The 18,489-nt window shown below is 28.2% G+C and overlaps 1 protein-coding gene across 1 annotated transcript in view; it reads right to left on the bottom strand.

The window, feature by feature from the left end:
- LOC111614976 (SWI/SNF-related matrix-associated actin-dependent regulator of chromatin subfamily A member 5-like) overlaps positions 1 to 18,140 on the bottom strand; it is a 61,893-nt gene extending 43,753 nt beyond the window's left edge. Inside the window, exons 1-6 of the mRNA XM_023356351.1 lie at positions 17,948 to 18,140; positions 12,569 to 12,669; positions 9,632 to 9,732; positions 9,359 to 9,538; positions 9,095 to 9,250; positions 4,761 to 4,892 (exon numbers count right to left, since the gene is read on the bottom strand). Coding sequence (XP_023212119.1) covers positions 4,761 to 4,892; positions 9,095 to 9,250; positions 9,359 to 9,538; positions 9,632 to 9,732; positions 12,569 to 12,669; positions 17,948 to 18,117 — 840 coding nt within the window. The 5' untranslated portion in view covers positions 18,118 to 18,140. The remainder of the gene's footprint in view (positions 1 to 4,760; positions 4,893 to 9,094; positions 9,251 to 9,358; positions 9,539 to 9,631; positions 9,733 to 12,568; positions 12,670 to 17,947) is intronic.
- Positions 18,141 to 18,489: the final 349 nt, after the last annotated feature.

Genomic DNA, 18,489 nt, shown 5'->3' with positions numbered 1-18,489 from the left:
AATACGAACGTTTGTTTCTTGAAAATTTGATCACGATTTAAATATAGTATTTACTTTTAATATTACCGATATGTCATCGAAAAGAAAATGCGTTGTATTATCATTAAAAGACAAATTAAAGTATTTGTTTCGATTATCCGGATTTTTCCATATCCGGACTACCTTCATCCCCAATTAGTCCGGATAATGGAGGTTCTACTGTAATAATAAAACTATTATTATTCTTCAAACTAATCTATTTAAAATTCTATAAATTTTTGCACTTGCTCACAGTTGTTAAAATATTTTTAACTCATATTTAATATTTATAATGAAAAATTTTTAATCATCGTTTGAATTAAATGCTGTTAATTTCTCTGACATGAACTTAATATCCCAATAATTACTGACTGTTCATAAAAGTTATATATATAAACTTTACATAATTTATTTATATCTTTGATGTAAGATTTAAAACTAATATACTAAAACAGCTATAGGATTCTATAGTTAACTGATGTATTGATCATCTATTTAACTTCTGTTATAACTATTATTCAGTCAAATTAATTCTAATACTTTTGATTACTCTAGGAAATTTAAAAACTTAAATCAAAGATTCTTAAACTTAAAAAGAGAATATAATTCAATAGATTCAATATTGCAAATTTTTAAAAATCTTGTTACTTCTGAAAATTTTGCATTACTAATGGTTATTCAGAACAATTTTTTGAGTAATACTGAATTCATAACTAAATTTGCAACATAATAGTAAGACCAATGTAACATATTGCAAAGAGATATAACTGACTAATATCACTAAAGAACCTTTACTTCCAATGACAAAACTTTAATACAAGTTTTGTCATCGGAAGTAAAGGTTCTTTAGTGTTATTATTAGTACTGTACCAGTGATTAAGTTAGAAGATATCGTTATAATTGACTAAATTATTATATATAAAAACACACTTTTTCATATGTTTCCAACACTTCTTTATAATGTGGGAATCCGGGGTTAAGAGAGGGTTGTCTCTCACCCATGTTCGGCGTCAGATCCGAAAGATCTGCCCACCATGTCACTGGATGAGATTATAGAAATATCTTAGTTGTGAACAGGAAGTTCTTGTAATCTTCCTGTAGATTTTTCCTGACACCAGCCTAATTAGTGCATTAGTCATGCAAAATAACAATTTTGTACCTTTATGAGAGGGAGGGATCATAGATATGCAATGAGACTTCGGCTAATATTTGAGATCAAGAATGAGACCATTTTAACGCAACAAAACCAAAATTTAATGGAAACAAATTAAAATAAAATACAAATATACAATCTTACATAAAGAAATTCTAAAGTCCCTATCTGGTCACGAGTGAGAGAGAGAGAGTTTACATAAATAAAACATACTACCTCAATAGGAAGGACTGAATCTTTTGTCAATCTTCTTCTGACTATCTGTTAAAGTGAAGCAAAGTGATGCAGTTGTCAGCTTGGATTGGAGGAAGATTTCTCAAGGAAGGAGCACAAAAGAAAAAGGCCAAAACAGCAAAACAGCAAAAAACTCCCCAAATCGTGGAAAATCACCCTTTTTATGCGTAAGTTCCTTCCAATAGAAATTTGGGGTTTGTATCAGCTGATGGGACATACTAATGAGTTAGCCATCCAGATGTTTGTCAAAATTAGAAATAAGCTCTTGTGAAGAGAAGTTCAATTTCCCTTTTTGGCATAATGTGTCGCCTGTTGATGGGAAAAATATGTGAAAGTAATGTACATGTTATTACTTTAACCAAATTATTATTTGGAAGGAGAAAGTTCTTATAATAATCTACGAGTGAGGAATAGTTTGGATTAAGGTTCAAATTAGAGCTGTTTTCTAGAGTTACTAAAACCTTCATTCTATTAATCAATTTTATAACTCTGTTAGAATTCTCATATCAGTTCTAATGAATGTAATAATTCCAGCTTAGGGTAGAGGATTTAGTTTGAAGTATAAAGTCACTGGCCAAGGAAACACAATGTAACTCCTTCTAATTGGAATGGCATCTAATCTGAAGAAGGCCTGTAAATCAAGCTGAAAACATTCAGTAGAACTATGAAGAAGTGCTGGAAATGTGTGAAAAGGTGTTTTTTTTTATATATAATGATACCCCGAACTTACGCGATAGGTGGGACCGAGCGATAACCGCGTAAGTCGGGGTATAATTTCTTAATTTGTGTAATATTTATTATATGTTCTTTTACATTTCAATGAATAACTTTATTTAAATTTATAAATCTAAAATTACAACATAAGAAATTTAAATAACCTCAAAAAAAATTGAATTGTTTCATTTTGGAACACAACTAACTCCTTCTAATTGGAATGGCATCTAACCTGAAGAAGGCCTGTAAATCAAGCCAAAAATGTTCCTTAGAACTGTAAAGAAGTGCTGGAAATGTATGAAAAGCTGTGTTTTTACATATAATGTAAAAATTCCAGCTTAAAGTAGAAGATTTTGTTTGAAATATTATACAATTATTAAATATTTTTTAAATAATTTTTTCTTTTCAATTAAAGATAATTTTAATACTATTCTTCAGTTAGATTTAATATTCATTTTAATATATATATACACTGTGTACAACCATGTACTGTTTCTATAATTTTTAATAAAAACAATTTGTAATTTTCATAACATGTTCTCTATTTCTAAACTATTTAATTTCTTGTAGTTAGTACACCTATAAATTAAAAACTGTTACATATTTTTCTCTATAATTAAACTGATTTTGTACTGATTAATCTTATCTACAAAAAAGTATTTTTTCATTACTACTTGTAATAAGATTTTCAACTTCTAAATGTTAATTAAGAAGGCAGAGAGATTTAAATCTATTTTTACAATCATGATCTTTATAAGCCATTAATTATCATTATCTGTAAATCTTCTTACACGTTTCTGTCTTATTTAATTTTAGTGATATGATATATATAAAAAAACTGAAAAAGAAAAAATTTCTCACAGATAGCCAAACAAAGTATGTATTATGTTGTTATTAATACTTATTCAAAATTTACATTTTAAATTTAATAAAATTATTATATTGTATAACAAAATGATTAAGAAAATTATATACAAATCAAATAAAAAAAATATATATATATTTTTNTTTATGAGAGGGAGGGATCATAGATATGCAATGAGACTTCGGCTAATATTTGAGATCAAGAATGAGACCATTTTAACGCAACAAAACCAAAATTTAATGGAAACAAATTAAAATAAAATACAAATATACAATCTTACATAAAGAAATTCTAAAGTCCCTATCTGGTCACGAGTGAGAGAGAGAGAGTTTACATAAATAAAACATACTACCTCAATAGGAAGGACTGAATCTTTTGTCAATCTTCTTCTGACTATCTGTTAAAGTGAAGCAAAGTGATGCAGTTGTCAGCTTGGATTGGAGGAAGATTTCTCAAGGAAGGAGCACAAAAGAAAAAGGCCAAAACAGCAAAACAGCAAAAAACTCCCCAAATCGTGGAAAATCATCCTTTTTATGCGTAAGTTCCTTCCAATAGAAATTTGGGGTTTGTATCAGCTGATGGGACATACTAATGAGTTAGCCATCCAGATGTTTGTCAAAATTAGAAATAAGCTCTTGTGAAGAGAAGTTCAATTTCCCTTTTTGGCATAATGTGTCGCCTGTTGATGGGAAAAATATGTGAAAGTAATGTACATGTTATTACTTTAACCAAATTATTATTTGGAAGGAGAAAGTTCTTATAATAATCTACGAGTGAGGAATAGTTTGGATTAAGGTTCAAATTAGAGCTGTTTTCTAGAGTTACTAAAACCTTCATTCTATTAATCAATTTTATAACTCTGTTAGAATTCTCATATCAGTTCTAATGAATGTAAAAATTCCAGCTTAGGGTAGAGGATTTAGTTTGAAGTATAAAGTCACTGGCCAAGGAAACACAATGTAACTCCTTCTAATTGGAATGGCATCTAATCTGAAGAAGGCCTGTAAATCAAGCTGAAAACATTCAGTAGAACTATGAAGAAGTGCTGGAAATGTGTGAAAAGGTGTTTTTTTTTATATATAATATAAAAATTCCAGCTTAGGGTAGAAAATTTAGTTTGACTAAATTATGCTTGCAAAGATGTGATTTATTTATTTTTCATTTACTGAAAATTAATATGATAAGATGTTTAGATGCAAACTTTCAAACCTTATTTTGGTTAATAGTCAAAATAATAGTTCAACTATTAATAATGAACTATAATTTACAAATTAATAAATAAATGTAAAATATTATGATATGAACATACAATACAAACTGAATATTAGAAACTTCCAAATCTGAGAAAATAAAAGCTAGCAATTTGATGATATCTGTTGTCTAATGTTAAATAAAACTTTAAAACTATTGAGAATAAATTAAGTAAGAATTAGTTTCAGAAAGATTTTTCTAATTTTGTCAATAATAATTTTATTAAATTATTAATTTGATGAAAATTTAAAATATGTAAATCAAAAATCTTCATTATAGGAATAAATACTTTTTCATATATATTTTGCAGTAATATCCCCATTTTCAATTTAATTATTACATAACAAAACCAGAAAAATTTGGAAGATTTGTTTTGAGATGACTGAAAAAGAACATAAGAAGGCTGTTAAGAATGTACATAATTAAAATGAAGCCATAATAAAGATTTGGGTAGAGGTAGTATCAATTATTTACTTAAGTGCACCAATATATTACAAAAAATTATTATTCAGCAAACATATTTACCTCAGAAGAATTAAACACATCTGGTAACAAAAAATTTAATAAGGCCCACAATTCATGAAGATTGTTTTGCAGTGGAGTACCAGTTAATAACAGTCTGTTGGTTGATTTAAATTCTCTAACTATTTCAGAAAGCTGAAAACAAAAATAAAATAAACTGTAAAAAAATCATAGTATTGTGTCTAAGAAAATGAGTACTATTTTATAACAAAACGCTGTATTTGATATCAATTAATTACAGTAGAGCATCGATTATCCAACTCAATTGAGGACTGGGGTTGGTCGGATAACTGAAAAAACAGATAACCGAATAATATGAAAAATTACATTATTAGTATAGTATATTAGTATATCTCTTGTAATTAGTATATTACTATATAGCTATTAACCTACTTCACGTTGAATTTTCATCAATGTTAAGCCTAACAAAAATTTTTTTAAAATAATAATCGTCACTATTGTATCATTAAAAATTAGAAAATTAAGCCTTGTTTAAATACTGGCTCCCTTTCATGGTCGAGCCATGTTGCCAGCTAAAACATGTAAAAATACTATTAAAGTAACCAAGACAGCCAAATATTGTAGCGCCACATCACTAGCGGACATTTGAATTTGCCGACTAGAACAGTCGGCTAACCGATGTGACGGTTAATCAGGGGTCGGATAATCAATGCTCTACTGTAATTTGTTGAAAGTAAATTAATTCTTTAATTAAAAATAATGAACATGTTTTCATCTATGATTTTATTTTAAAATTTGCATATCTTAGAAATATATCATACTTGTAAAATATATCTATAAATAATACTCAAACATAATTATTAATTTAAACTTATTTTACAGCACACTTAGATTAATCTAACAATCTTTCAGTAAGCTTCTATAAATCTGTTCAACATTTGATATACTATATATACAAATATATAATGAATTCAATAAAAAAAAAATTACTCATTCAAAATTGCATTGTTGTATGCAAGAGACAATTATACAAAGTAACTAATAACTTTTGTAATTTAATAAAAATTTCATTATAATACTTACTTTAATACAAATTATACTAACATGGTTCATGTTTTAATAAATATATTACATATGAAAATTTTATTACCTGAGGAAAACCATTGCTTTAGTTAATAAAATTTATTGTATCCAAAGTCTAAGCAAAATCAAAGTTTAAATAATCTCAACATGACCAATACAGTATACATTTTCTTTCATAAACCACAGACTATAAACAATTTTTTTTTTTTAACTTAGTAACTAAAATATAATGTGCTGTAATATAATCATAACTCAATTTTACAATTATTCATGGTGATCTAGTGTCAAGACACTAGATCACCATGAATAATTGTAAAATTAAGTTATAAGTGATTTATAAATCATTCAGCAAATGCCAATAGCATTTTCAAAGCATATCAAACTCATCTAATTTATCATTATTTTATTATAAACCTTCTACTGATATATTTTTATATTAGAATCTTGAAAATCATCATCAATACCACAAATTCCCATTTAATGTCATTTCATTTAATATTGTTGAGAAAAGATACATTTGTAACCATCATTGTTGAATTTTCTTTATAAACAGTAAAATTGATTCTATGAGGTGAGAAATAAATACCAGAGGTTATAAACATGATCCAATTATATCTTGCTTATATAAATCAGTCTATAGTAAAATTAGTTTCACTATGTATCATTTTTCAATTAGCATTGCAGTTTCCAAAAACCTATCATCAACAATATTAAGTGAGAACTTGCTGTATTTAAATATTTAATATTTATTTCTGTTTATTAATCAATTGTTATAATTTTTTGAAAGATATTGATAAATATTCAATCACTGAGAGAGGAAAAAAGAATAGAAATAATTACAAATTTTCTTATTATTTTTATACACAAATACATACTCCTTATTCAGTCAACAATTCTCTTGTTTTTAAATAAAATAATTATTTACTGAAAACAAACTGAATTTTTCCTTTTTCTTTAATTCTATAAAAAATTAATCCAATAAATCATCAACTTTTGAGTCTTATATTAAAATATGCAGATAATTAGCCAATAAGAAAATTTCTATCAAATGGTAATGGCTAGATGGACAGCATAGCAAAGATACTTGCTGTCACTATAAATGATAAGTTTGAATCCAGATCAAATCCTCTAACTTTTTTTATAGATGTTCTGGTTCAGATATATTAGGATTTCACCCCCACCACACAGCTTATTTATGCCTTTTATGAGAAGATGCTCTTTACATGTCCAATTATATAGATATAATTTATCATCAATTTATCATGTTTAATCATATATTCATCAATTATTTAGATCAAGGGTGGGCAACCGTTTTTATAACATGGGCCAGAATAAATTTTATGTTTTTTCCGCAGGCCATAGTAGTTAATTGACACCTTCTTGTGACCTGTAATTTTTAGTCTGCAAATATGAAATAAATATATATATTACAAAAAAAGAAATTAATTACTACATTTATTTCTCTTATCGTTTTCGAAAATTACAAAGAATTGGAAAAATAACTATTAATCATAAACAATAAATATAAGTGTATAAATGAAAAAAGTATTTATTTAATGTGACATCTGGTGCTGCAAAGATTTTGTTAGCATTTCAATATCTGGTTCAATTTGTATGGTGCTTAAACGCAAGTTGTTTTCCAAATGCATATCGGTTATTTTGGTTCTGTACTTTGATTTCAAGTACTTCATCTTGGAGAACAGCTGTTCACATTGGTATGTTGAGCCAAATAAAGAGTAAATATATTTCGCATTATCAAATAAATTTGGAAATTCTTCAGTCGTCAGATTTCTATAAAACTCATGGACAGGTGTAAAATTAAAATTTTCTTATAAACCTATCCTCTTTTTGAGATACAATAATTCTGTTTGAAATTTCTCTGGAACAGTTTTGATTTCAGTGATGGATATGGGCGAGTTAAATAACTGAAAATAAATATTTTTCTTGTCAAAATCTTGAAAATGTTGATCAAATTCTGAATAAAGATCTTTGGTATTTTTAACAAAAAATTGAAGATTATATTTGTCACTATAATTAGATAATGGTGGAAAATGAAAAAGATTATTTTTCTCTATATGGGATTGCCACGAATGGAGTTTACTTCTAAAAGCTTTAATATGTCCACATAATTGTGTCACATCTTGATTTTACTTTTGTAAGGCTTCATTTAAAACATTCAAGTGTCCTGTAATATCAACAAAGAATGCCAGGTCTTACAACCACTTCTCATCATTTAATGCTTCAATGGAATTCCTTTCATATCCATGAATAGTTTAATTTCGTGTTTCAAATTATAAAATTTGCTTAATACGGTTGCTCTCGTGAGCCAATGGACTGGACAATAATATTGAACATCTGTATATTCATTTTCAAGATCAATTAGCAATTCTCAAAATTCTCGATGACTTAGTGCTGATTTTTTTATTGTGTTTTTGTAGTTGGATATGACAGACATTACATTTTCTAATTGCATAGCTTTTGCACATAGATTTTCTTGATGGATGATGCAATGAGATATAAATAATTTAGAAAAATTCTGTTCTCCCATTTTTTGTTTAAATAAGGAAATGGCGCCCTTATTTTTTCCTGTCATTGCTGCCGCCATACTTCAGAGAATAATATTCAATTTAAACTAGATGAATTACATCAAAAAATATTTATTTATAATTTCTTCTAAAGATCTCGTGAGCTGAATAGAGCGAATAGTTTTTACAGGCCATATTGGCCCGTGGGTTGCCCACCATTGATTTAGATCATAAAATTTAAAAATTAAATTTAAGCTTGAGGACTAGTAATTTACATTATGGTATGCAAGAGACTATAAATATGTAGTAATAAAAAGAGATAGAGAGAGAGAGAGAGAAGCTTTTCTTTGCTTGTCTTGAATTCTTAATTATAAAGTAAATTAATGTACTTTATAAATTCTTTGAAACAGACATTTTAACATATATTTGCTAAGTAAGAATTAAATTCTATTCTCAGCCTCCCATTTTTCTATTCTTGCAAAATCAATCCATCCCTGTTGTTTTTCATAGTATTGCAAAGTTTGCATTTATTCACTTTCAGATTACACTTTACAGATTAGCCTGAAGATGAATAAATGAAATAAATTTTTATAACAAGCTATATAACAAGTAATGTAAGGATATAACACATTACATAATATTCAAAGTTTGAATACAATTTACAAATAATAATAAATTAACTTCAAAAAAAATTATTTTTATAAGTAATTTAAATCAACATTTTGATATTAATGATTAGTAATAATAAATTGTAATGAAAATGCTTACCTTGGATTTTTCATTTTTAATACGATGAGCTTCATCAATAACTAGATATCTCCAATTAAATTTCTTCAATACTGCTTTTTCTCTAATAACCATTTCATAGGATGTCACACAAACATCCCATTCACCAGGCATTAAAGTATCTCTAATAAATATGGCCTAAAATTGAAGATACAATTTAATTTGTTAGATATATATTTTTTTAATTATAGCTTTTTAATAATTTATAAATAAAATTATTTTAATATTTAAAAAAATTACACTTACTCTTTTTTCCTGATCACCAATAAAGCAAACAGCTTTTAAAGATGGACACCATCGTGTAAATTCATTTGCCCAATTACTTAAAGTAGATTTGGGCACAATAACCATATGAGGACCAGGAGTGTTACGATAATGTTTCATATAACCCAATAAAGATATTGTTTGTAATGTTTTACCTAAACCCTAAAATATATTTAATAATTTAAGATAATATATTAATATATATCCAGGAAAATCTTTAATACAAGATTTGAAACATTTTATGCTAATATTTACCATCTCATCAGCTAATATGCCATTAATTCCATGTTCATACAAAGAGATCATCCAATTTAATCCTCGAACTTGGTAATCTCTAAGTTCACCATTTTTTATATCTGAAAAATTTAAATAGCAAAATTATTCTGAAAACAAATACTTTTATAAAATAAAAACTTTTATTTATCATATAAAAAATTAACATAAGGTTTTTAACAAGTAAGTAAAATTTAACGAAAGTTCTAAAATTGTTGAGCGTTTGAAATATTGAATACTTTACATTCAAAATTCCGGAATCGGAAGGTGGTAATTAAAACTGCTGAAAAATTTTGCTCTGCATTAAAAATAAATCTTAATTAATCTATTGCTACAATCTCATATATTTATTTATATTTACATTAATTTTATGACAAATTATGGTATCCAAATTCTTTCTACAATCAAAATATGCCACAATTTCTCAAACTATAACATGCTGATTCTCTGATGAGAAGCATTAAGTCTATTTTTGTTGATTTTATTAGAAACATCTGCAGACAACTGCTACAAGACTGACCTATAATGTGCTTTATCATCTTTGTTTAACTTATCATTTGATTATCTGACACTAAAACACTCACGAAAACTTCAAACACACATTTTAAGTTTCTGATGAATATAAAGTACAAATTTTCTTTTAACAATGTATTCAATAAATGTACACACTCAAAATGAAATGACATTGTCCTCAACTTACTCAAATCATATTGTTACAATATGGCTGATGCAAGTGACTTATTTCAAATTGCAGAGTATGATGATAGTTGTCAATACCAGAAATATTTATATATCATACATTGTTTTGTTGCCAATGGTTTAGTCATATGATGATGTTGGCCATTACTCTTTGCACTGATACAGTGAGTGGAATGGTTAACTAACAACTTGAATGATTTGTACATGTCTGCTTTTACCACAGCATGGAGAATGGATATCACAATCTGTTTGGATGCCTTCAGTGTCTTGAAAGTTTTCTTTTCAGCTGTAATTTCAATTTCAGAAATACAATATAGCTGTTAAGGGACATCTGAAGAATACTATGGAAGACTGAATGAAATGACTTGTGTGACATTACCAACCAAATCAGCAGTTACACTTAATACTTCGTAGTTCAATCAGTACATTTATTTAATCAGACTAAAATTTTAATTACTATAAACTGTTTACTGATTATTTAACCCCTTCTGAGCCGCGCTCGAGTGTGACTCGAGCAAGTTTTATAGCATTACGTCGTTAAGGCCACTTTTGAAAAAATTATTTTTTTTGAATTTTTGGAATGTTTTTTAGGTCCCCAAATTTTTTCAGAATTTTTTGCGCACGCGAAAAAATTTTATCGCGATTTTAATGAGCCTTTGATAAGGCTCAATGAAGGCTTAATGTTTTTTTAATGGGAGTTTTTTATCAAAATTAATTTATCATTCTAAAGTTGTAGCGCACCGATTTTCCTTCGGTAAAGTTATTTAAAGCTGCTTTCTGATGTCAAAAACGACTTCCGATAGTTTTTTAATTTTTTTAATTAATAGATTTTATTATATAGAAGTTTAATTAATTAGGGGGGTCGGAAATCGCAATAAAAATTATAATTTTTTTAAAATATTTAAAAATATACTGCCAGATTGAAGTCACCCTACTTTAAACCCTTGTCCTCCCACGATGTCTATGAGAATGTCCCGGGAAATCCGACTCCAGCTGTGTTCAAGGTGTGTAAACAATAACTCATCCATGTGTAAACAATAACTCATCGGTGTTAAATTTCGCAGAAAGGCCAGACAAAAAAACTTAGACTTTGAAGCTTTTTCTTCAAAATTAACGCATTTCTTTCGTTTTTTTTTTTCAGTTTTAAGTATTTTTTATGCTTAATTAAAAATTCTAAAAAAAATGGGCGGCTTAAAAGGGGTTAATTATTATTAGTCACAATAAAAATAATGAACTCCAAAAGTAATTTTAGATATTTCATTTAATTCAATAATTTTAAATATAAAAAAATTAGTACCATATACAGAGTGGTTAGAATTAAATTGATGGTACTCAGACATGCATGGAATGGGCTCAACTGAACCAAACAAAACTTGGTACACATTCAATGCAGATAATAGGGAAGATATTTATAAAAAGGGGAAAAAACATCAGTTAAAATTTTCATAACCAGGGAAAAATATGGCACTGCAAGAATAACAATTATAATATAAGGGGACAAAATTTTATTAGAAGTATAAAATTACATTTTACACATTTACAATATGTGCTCAATGTAGGATCCTTCTCTGTCAACTACTTGTTCTAATCTTAAAACAGCATTATAAACTGCCTCATGTAACATTTCAAGAGGAATCTAGGAGACATGTCACATTGATGGTCTTCAGCTCTGACACAGAAAGCATACATTCTTGATAAACATAATCTTTCAAATTGCAAGCCCACAGCCAGAAACACATGTTTTAAGTGAACAGCATCACATTTTCCCCTGGTGGTGAAAATTTCAACTATTTTCACCACCAGGGGAAAATGTGATGTTGTTTCAATTATTTTCACCCATGATCTGCATTACATGTGTCATTCAGTATATGTCATGTCTTTCATTCAGTAGAGCTGGCTCCACGTGTCTGAGTACCATTATTCAAACCACCTTGTGTATTTAATAATAACTTATAAATATATTAGATGTGGAGAGATTTACTTAAATATTAAATCATGCATGTCTTGCAATTCTGAAAATATGAACATTTATATTAAAGTGATTATGTATTTAAAATGATTTATATTAATTACTATATATGTATTCAATTAACAAAATAAACAGAAAAAAATATGATCCTAAAATCTATTCCTTCAAATAAATTTCAGATGAATTCAAGTAACAAGATCTTTCAAAAATTTCTTACAAAATAAAATTTAATGTATAAAAATGATATTTACATGATGGGGATTCTTCAAAACGAGTCACTAACATAAGATTTTTACGACTTTCGGAAAGTAATTCTTCATCTTCTTCTTGCTCAGTCATTCGATGTCGATGACTAAAATAAAAGACAAAATATTTATGTTTAGTTTTATATTTATGTAGATTAAAACTTCAAATTTGTCTTTTTTAAAATTGTCATTATGAAAAATATAAACAACATTAAAATAATTTTAATTCAAAATTATCTGAAAAATAATTTGGTGATGACTTGGATTATCTCTATAGTTATTTTTTAACCTGATGTTGGTAGTCATTGAAAGTTGTAGTAGGCACAATGCAATTGTTAAGGGCTACACCACTGCATTAATTTCAATTGAGGAATCATATTATTAGATCAATTAGTCAGTTGTACAAAGTATAACTGACTAACTATACAATTGACTAATTTGGTTGTACAAAGTACAATTAACTAATTCAATTGACTTTGTACAAATACAAAAGAAATTTCACAGGATTTTATCCTTTATTTCAACTATTACATGATAAGAAATAAAACAATAAGCTTTGTGATAAAAACTGAAATTATTCTGAAGACCTTAGTGTTGTAATAAAACATTTCACATCTGCCTAAATATCTTTTAAAGGAAAGCAAAGTCTATTTTAATGTTTTTAGTATTGATTCTGATAATAGAAAATTTCTGGAGCCAACACAAAATGCACAAAACTATCATGTGAAAGCATTATATTGATGCCTAATTTGGTTTTTAATTTTTAAAGAATAATTTAAAATGCTTTTTAATTTTTAAATAAAAATTTAAATTTATTAAATTTAATTTTAATTAAAAAAAATATATAATTATNTTTAATTATATAAATTATATTTTTATAATTTGTGAACTAAATATAATGATTGTGTCGAAAACCTGGGAATATTTTTAATCATATTTTACATACTGAGACAGAAGTGCAGCCTAAAAAGAAGGTCGACTCTGCCATAAAGACAGTTAGTTCCCGAAGTGTGAAAGGGACGTAAAGATTTAAAAGAAGACAATGATACTTATACACATTTAATTTGTAATGTATGAATTTCATCCTGGCATGTTGTATATAATTATATTTTTTAATTTAAAAACTATTTAGTTTAAGTTAAAAAATGAAACTTCAAACTCTTGACTTTTACTTTGAGTTTTAAAAAATGTAGCTTTTTTTTTTTTGGTATTCTTATCCCAACTATAATAGATTAAGAAATAATTGCTCTCATTCTCATCTACTGCACATTTGTATCTAAGAAAACAATAATTCAAACTTTCCTGAAAACTACTCTTGTAATTAAAGAACAGTACTACTGCTTAGACCTTCAAAGTCCAGTAAAATTGTTTAATTCTTAAGCATTTTCAGTCTGACCTGATACTGGCTGGGTGGTAACCCTAACGTCACCTTATCTCCCTAAAATGGAGACAGTTAGTATCAATCAAGTGCAATTTCTCATTTCTCTGACTACACAAAAGAAGTCTGCCATGACAAACATCTTGTGTATGGGGTGTCATGTTCTCTCTGCTTTGTAAATGTAAAAGTTTCCAATAAACTAGAAAGTAAACTAAGTTATGTTTAGTTAACAAACGTAAGACCATAGTATAAAAAGAAAAACAGTTGTACTTGGCCCAACTATACTTCGATAAACAGTGTGGTGCAAAAATCCTATACCAATAATTGGGTAAAATAAGATACATCGCCAACAAAAAAGTGTATGAAATCAGAAGAAAACTCAATAAGAAATTTTATTGGCTATGAGAAACTTCCCGCCGAAAGCAAATTAGAAAAATAGAAATTCAGTATTACAACTTCACAGCCTTAAATGTGCCATCCAATAAACTAATACTTAATTGATAATGTCATAATTTTAAAAATTTTTAATCTTTGAATGAACAAATAATTAATTTTCTTATTAAATGTAGAAAAATTGTTTTAAAAATTGGAATTTGTAACCAGATTTGCTTGATTCTGATTACTGGAAAATGCCCAATTTTTCTGATTCTTAATTCCAATTAATCATCCTATCACTAATGATTGCTCTATGTTTACTTTAGAAATATATTACATTTATTTTATTTTTAACATTGGTATTTGTAAATATATCACTGCTTTTTGTTGATAGTGGTATAATTTAAAAAATGTTAATTTTAAAAGGGTATCATTTAAAAATTCAAATTGACTAGCATTTGAATACAAGTTGACAATACATCTGATCTCTAATGGGAATCCAATGGAAATACAAATATGCTATTTTACATAATAAACATACTCTACCTAAGTTTATTTATGCAAAAACAAGCAAAATCAGTTTTTTTTAGTTGTGTCATTTTCAAGCAAAGCAGAATATCATATGCTACTTTTGTTATACATTATGCATGTTAATGGAAGATGACAAAAAATGCTCAAAGTATTAATTATTGTATCATAACAGAATAATTTTCTTTTATTACTTTTGACAATGCATTATACAGGCAAAATTACATAGTCATAAGACCATACCATAAGACAACGATGGCCATCCAAAAAGAACAATAAATAACAAACCTGATATAAAAGAGCAAAAAAAAAAAAAAATTAAAATAATAAAGCTAAAAAGAAAAAATATAATTGATGGTGGCCTAACACATCAGAAATGTGCAGCTGTCCAGATTACCAGCTATGCGAACAAGAGGTGACCAGGATGTGTATACTCAATGGCACCCCATACCATCACTGCTGGGTCCACAAGATGATGATGAATGCAAATTGGCAATGATCATTCCATTTGATGCCTCCACATAAGGATATGGCCATCATTATGCTTTACACAGAACCAGGTTTCGTCTGAAAAGACAACATGATACCACTCCAGCAATATTCATCATTAAATGCACCACTGTAGGCATGCCTAACTCTGATGCAGCATCAAGGAAAGCCACAGCAATGGTCACCACGCTGATTATTCATGATCTACAGATGTCGCACTGTCTGTGCAGACACTTGTTATGAAAATGACCTGAGTTCCTGACTCAGTATATGATGCGGCTGTACAATCCTGCAAGGTCATGTGGAAAACCATCTGCAGAGACTGCTGAGATCCCACATAGTGTTCTATATCGTCCTCTGGACCCATCAATTCCATATTCTCATGACAGTTGTGGGATCATGACCAACATGAGCAGAAATAGCGTGGAATGATAAACTGCAGTCACAATAGGCTACAACACTTCTACCACAATCAAACTCTGACATATACTGGTAGGTATTCCTCCTCCTTACATAAGGCATAACAACACCTTTATGTAAGCAACCAATGTGCGAATGTAATTTCCATATGAGAAACCAGGGGCCATATTCTAGTCACTTAATCTCTCATCTCTTCTTTCAAGGAAGAATGATGTCATTATGTTTTTGTTTTATAACGTTTTTACAGATTGTAATGTCAATTTGTCTCTTAACATATAAAAATTTTAATAACCTAAGTTAGAAAAGTGTGCGTACTTACATATTTTTCAAAATATTATCTAATTTCTCCGTAACTATCTAAATAAGCTTAACATCATATCCATTAGTTCAGTAATTGATGTAGGATAATTAAAAAAAAAATGGAATCAGTGACATTTCCGAGTAGGCATTCGAAAAAAATCAAAAGCATTTTCTCTCTCGAAATATTCTATAATGAGATAAAAAGTGTTCTTAATCCAATTGTACAGCGCAGTAGCATCTAGTTGTCCATACTGGATATAACAAAATCAAGGCAAAAGATGAAAGACAGGTCAAAAGACAACTATCCACTTGTCTCTGAGAAACGAGAGAAAAAGTTGTCCAGAATCGTGTTTGGAGAGACATGATCTCTCGAGACATAAACAAATGATTAGCCAATCAGAGATTAGCTTGTGAGAGACAAGAGACAATGACCAAAATACGGTCCCTGCTTTACAATCTTTCCTTTTATACAGATTGTAGGTGGCCTTATTCCTACCTACTTTGAGAGCATGTGTTGAAATGTTATTCATTTGCATATCCCAGCATGTTATACCTTTCATGCAAATTTTGTTTGCTGCATGCTGCCTTCATGGTATAGCAATTTTAATGGCCAATGGTATATTTATTATGGCAATATCACAATGCTGGGCTGCAATTTTTAATCATATTTTTCATTTATTCAAGTTAAAATCTGTGCTCTCCACCTCAAATTAGTAGTGTCTTGGCCCTGTACATCATACTTTTCCTGTTATCAATAGATTTATGCCAATCATCTATCCAACTCCTTTCAGGAAAAATTTTTGAATTGAAATAATGTCACTTCCAGTGCAAACCAGAAGTTCACACATAGTTGATTGAGGCCTCCTTAAGCTTTCCATATCTGGTCTTGTCTTTCATCTATCTNGAATTTAATTGAGTTGATAAGATTTTGTATGCTATAGATTTATTTAGTATCGAGTTCGGATAATTGTTTGCTGATTATGTAACGAAATATGCGGATTATTCACCTTAATTTTGCTTTAAATTCGAAAATAAATCTGATGTTATTCAATGAAATTAATTTTAGATATTATATAAATGTATAAAATTATTTGAGCTTTGAATCGAACTTAATTCATTTATAAAATATCTCTATAACTTAACGAGCAATTATTTATTTATTGTGACATCGTTACAATGCCGGGCTGTAATTTTTAATTAATTTAAAATATATGCTCTCGATCTCAAATTAGTAGTGTCTTGCTCCTGTACGTCAGTCATCTATCTAACTCCGTTCTAGTGAAAATTTTTGAATTGAAATCACGTGATTTCAGCTCTATGTCGAAAATTAGTATGCGGTTAATCGGGCCTTCTGCTCCTGATCTTTCCATATCTGGTCTTGTCTTTCATCTATCTAACTCTGTTCTCAAGAGAAAGGACAGATAGACAGACAGACAATAGTGGAAATTTATACATCTACAATTATTTCAAATTGCAGCCAAAAAAAAAAAAAAAAAAGCAGGTTCACATGGCAGTTATAGTACCTAGGTCACATGCACTATCTGGAAGCCACCACTCCCATTCATTGTCAATGACACAATGTGTATTTTTTAGTTTATGTGGTTCCTGTGCTTTATAGGAAGTTTCTGATTAGTTTATTTGAAAGATGAATGTTTTATTTAACAGAAAATTCCAGTGTGTTTATGAAAATACTGTATCAAAACCTCATTCAAATTAAACAGTTTGGCAAATTTAAGTTTATCAGTTTGATTTAACATGTAAATACCTGTGCAAGACAATTAGGGAAAGAAATTAACTTCAAGCAAATGCAACTTCTAATGTTTCCAGTTCAAGTTCTAATATATATATAAACTTCAAAATACAAAATAATGATGATAAATTATAAAATGACATACTCTCCCATTGCTGAAAGTTTAGCTTTTTCATCATTTTTCTTCAATTTCGGTCTCCCAGGTTTCAATTTCAATGGAGAATCTCCATTATTACCACTAGTACCACTTGTCATAAAATGTGAAAAAATTTCAGTTTGTTGAAGAAGAAAGTCAAATCTTCTCCCTCGGTCCATTTCCTTAAAAAAATTTCAGAAGTTAGAAATTATTATAAAGTTGTAAAAATTGGATGCCAAACATAAATCTACAATTATTTGAAAATAATTTATTTTATTTGTATAAGAATTTAGTTTTATTGGAATGTTGAATAAATTAAGTTTCTTAACTAGATAACAATATATACTATTAAAAAAAATATTTTCATATATATGCATCTCCAGAAATGGAAATCCTGACACTGAGAAGGAGTTATACTAGGTGAATGAAAATTACACAAAACATCTAATATGATTTATTATATTGATACAAGTTTCAAGATCACAACTCACAGGATACAAGTACAGTACAGTGTCATAGCAAATGCAAATTAAAAGTTTCCAATAGACGTA

Source organism: Centruroides sculpturatus, unplaced genomic scaffold (assembly GCF_000671375.1).
Source record: "Centruroides sculpturatus isolate CEXI.00-Female unplaced genomic scaffold, Cexi_2.0 scaffold81, whole genome shotgun sequence".
Classification (NCBI taxonomy): Eukaryota; Metazoa; Arthropoda; class Arachnida; order Scorpiones; family Buthidae; genus Centruroides; species Centruroides sculpturatus.
Note: the sequence above shows the minus strand (reverse complement) of the source record. Positions and strands in the feature narration are given on the sequence as shown.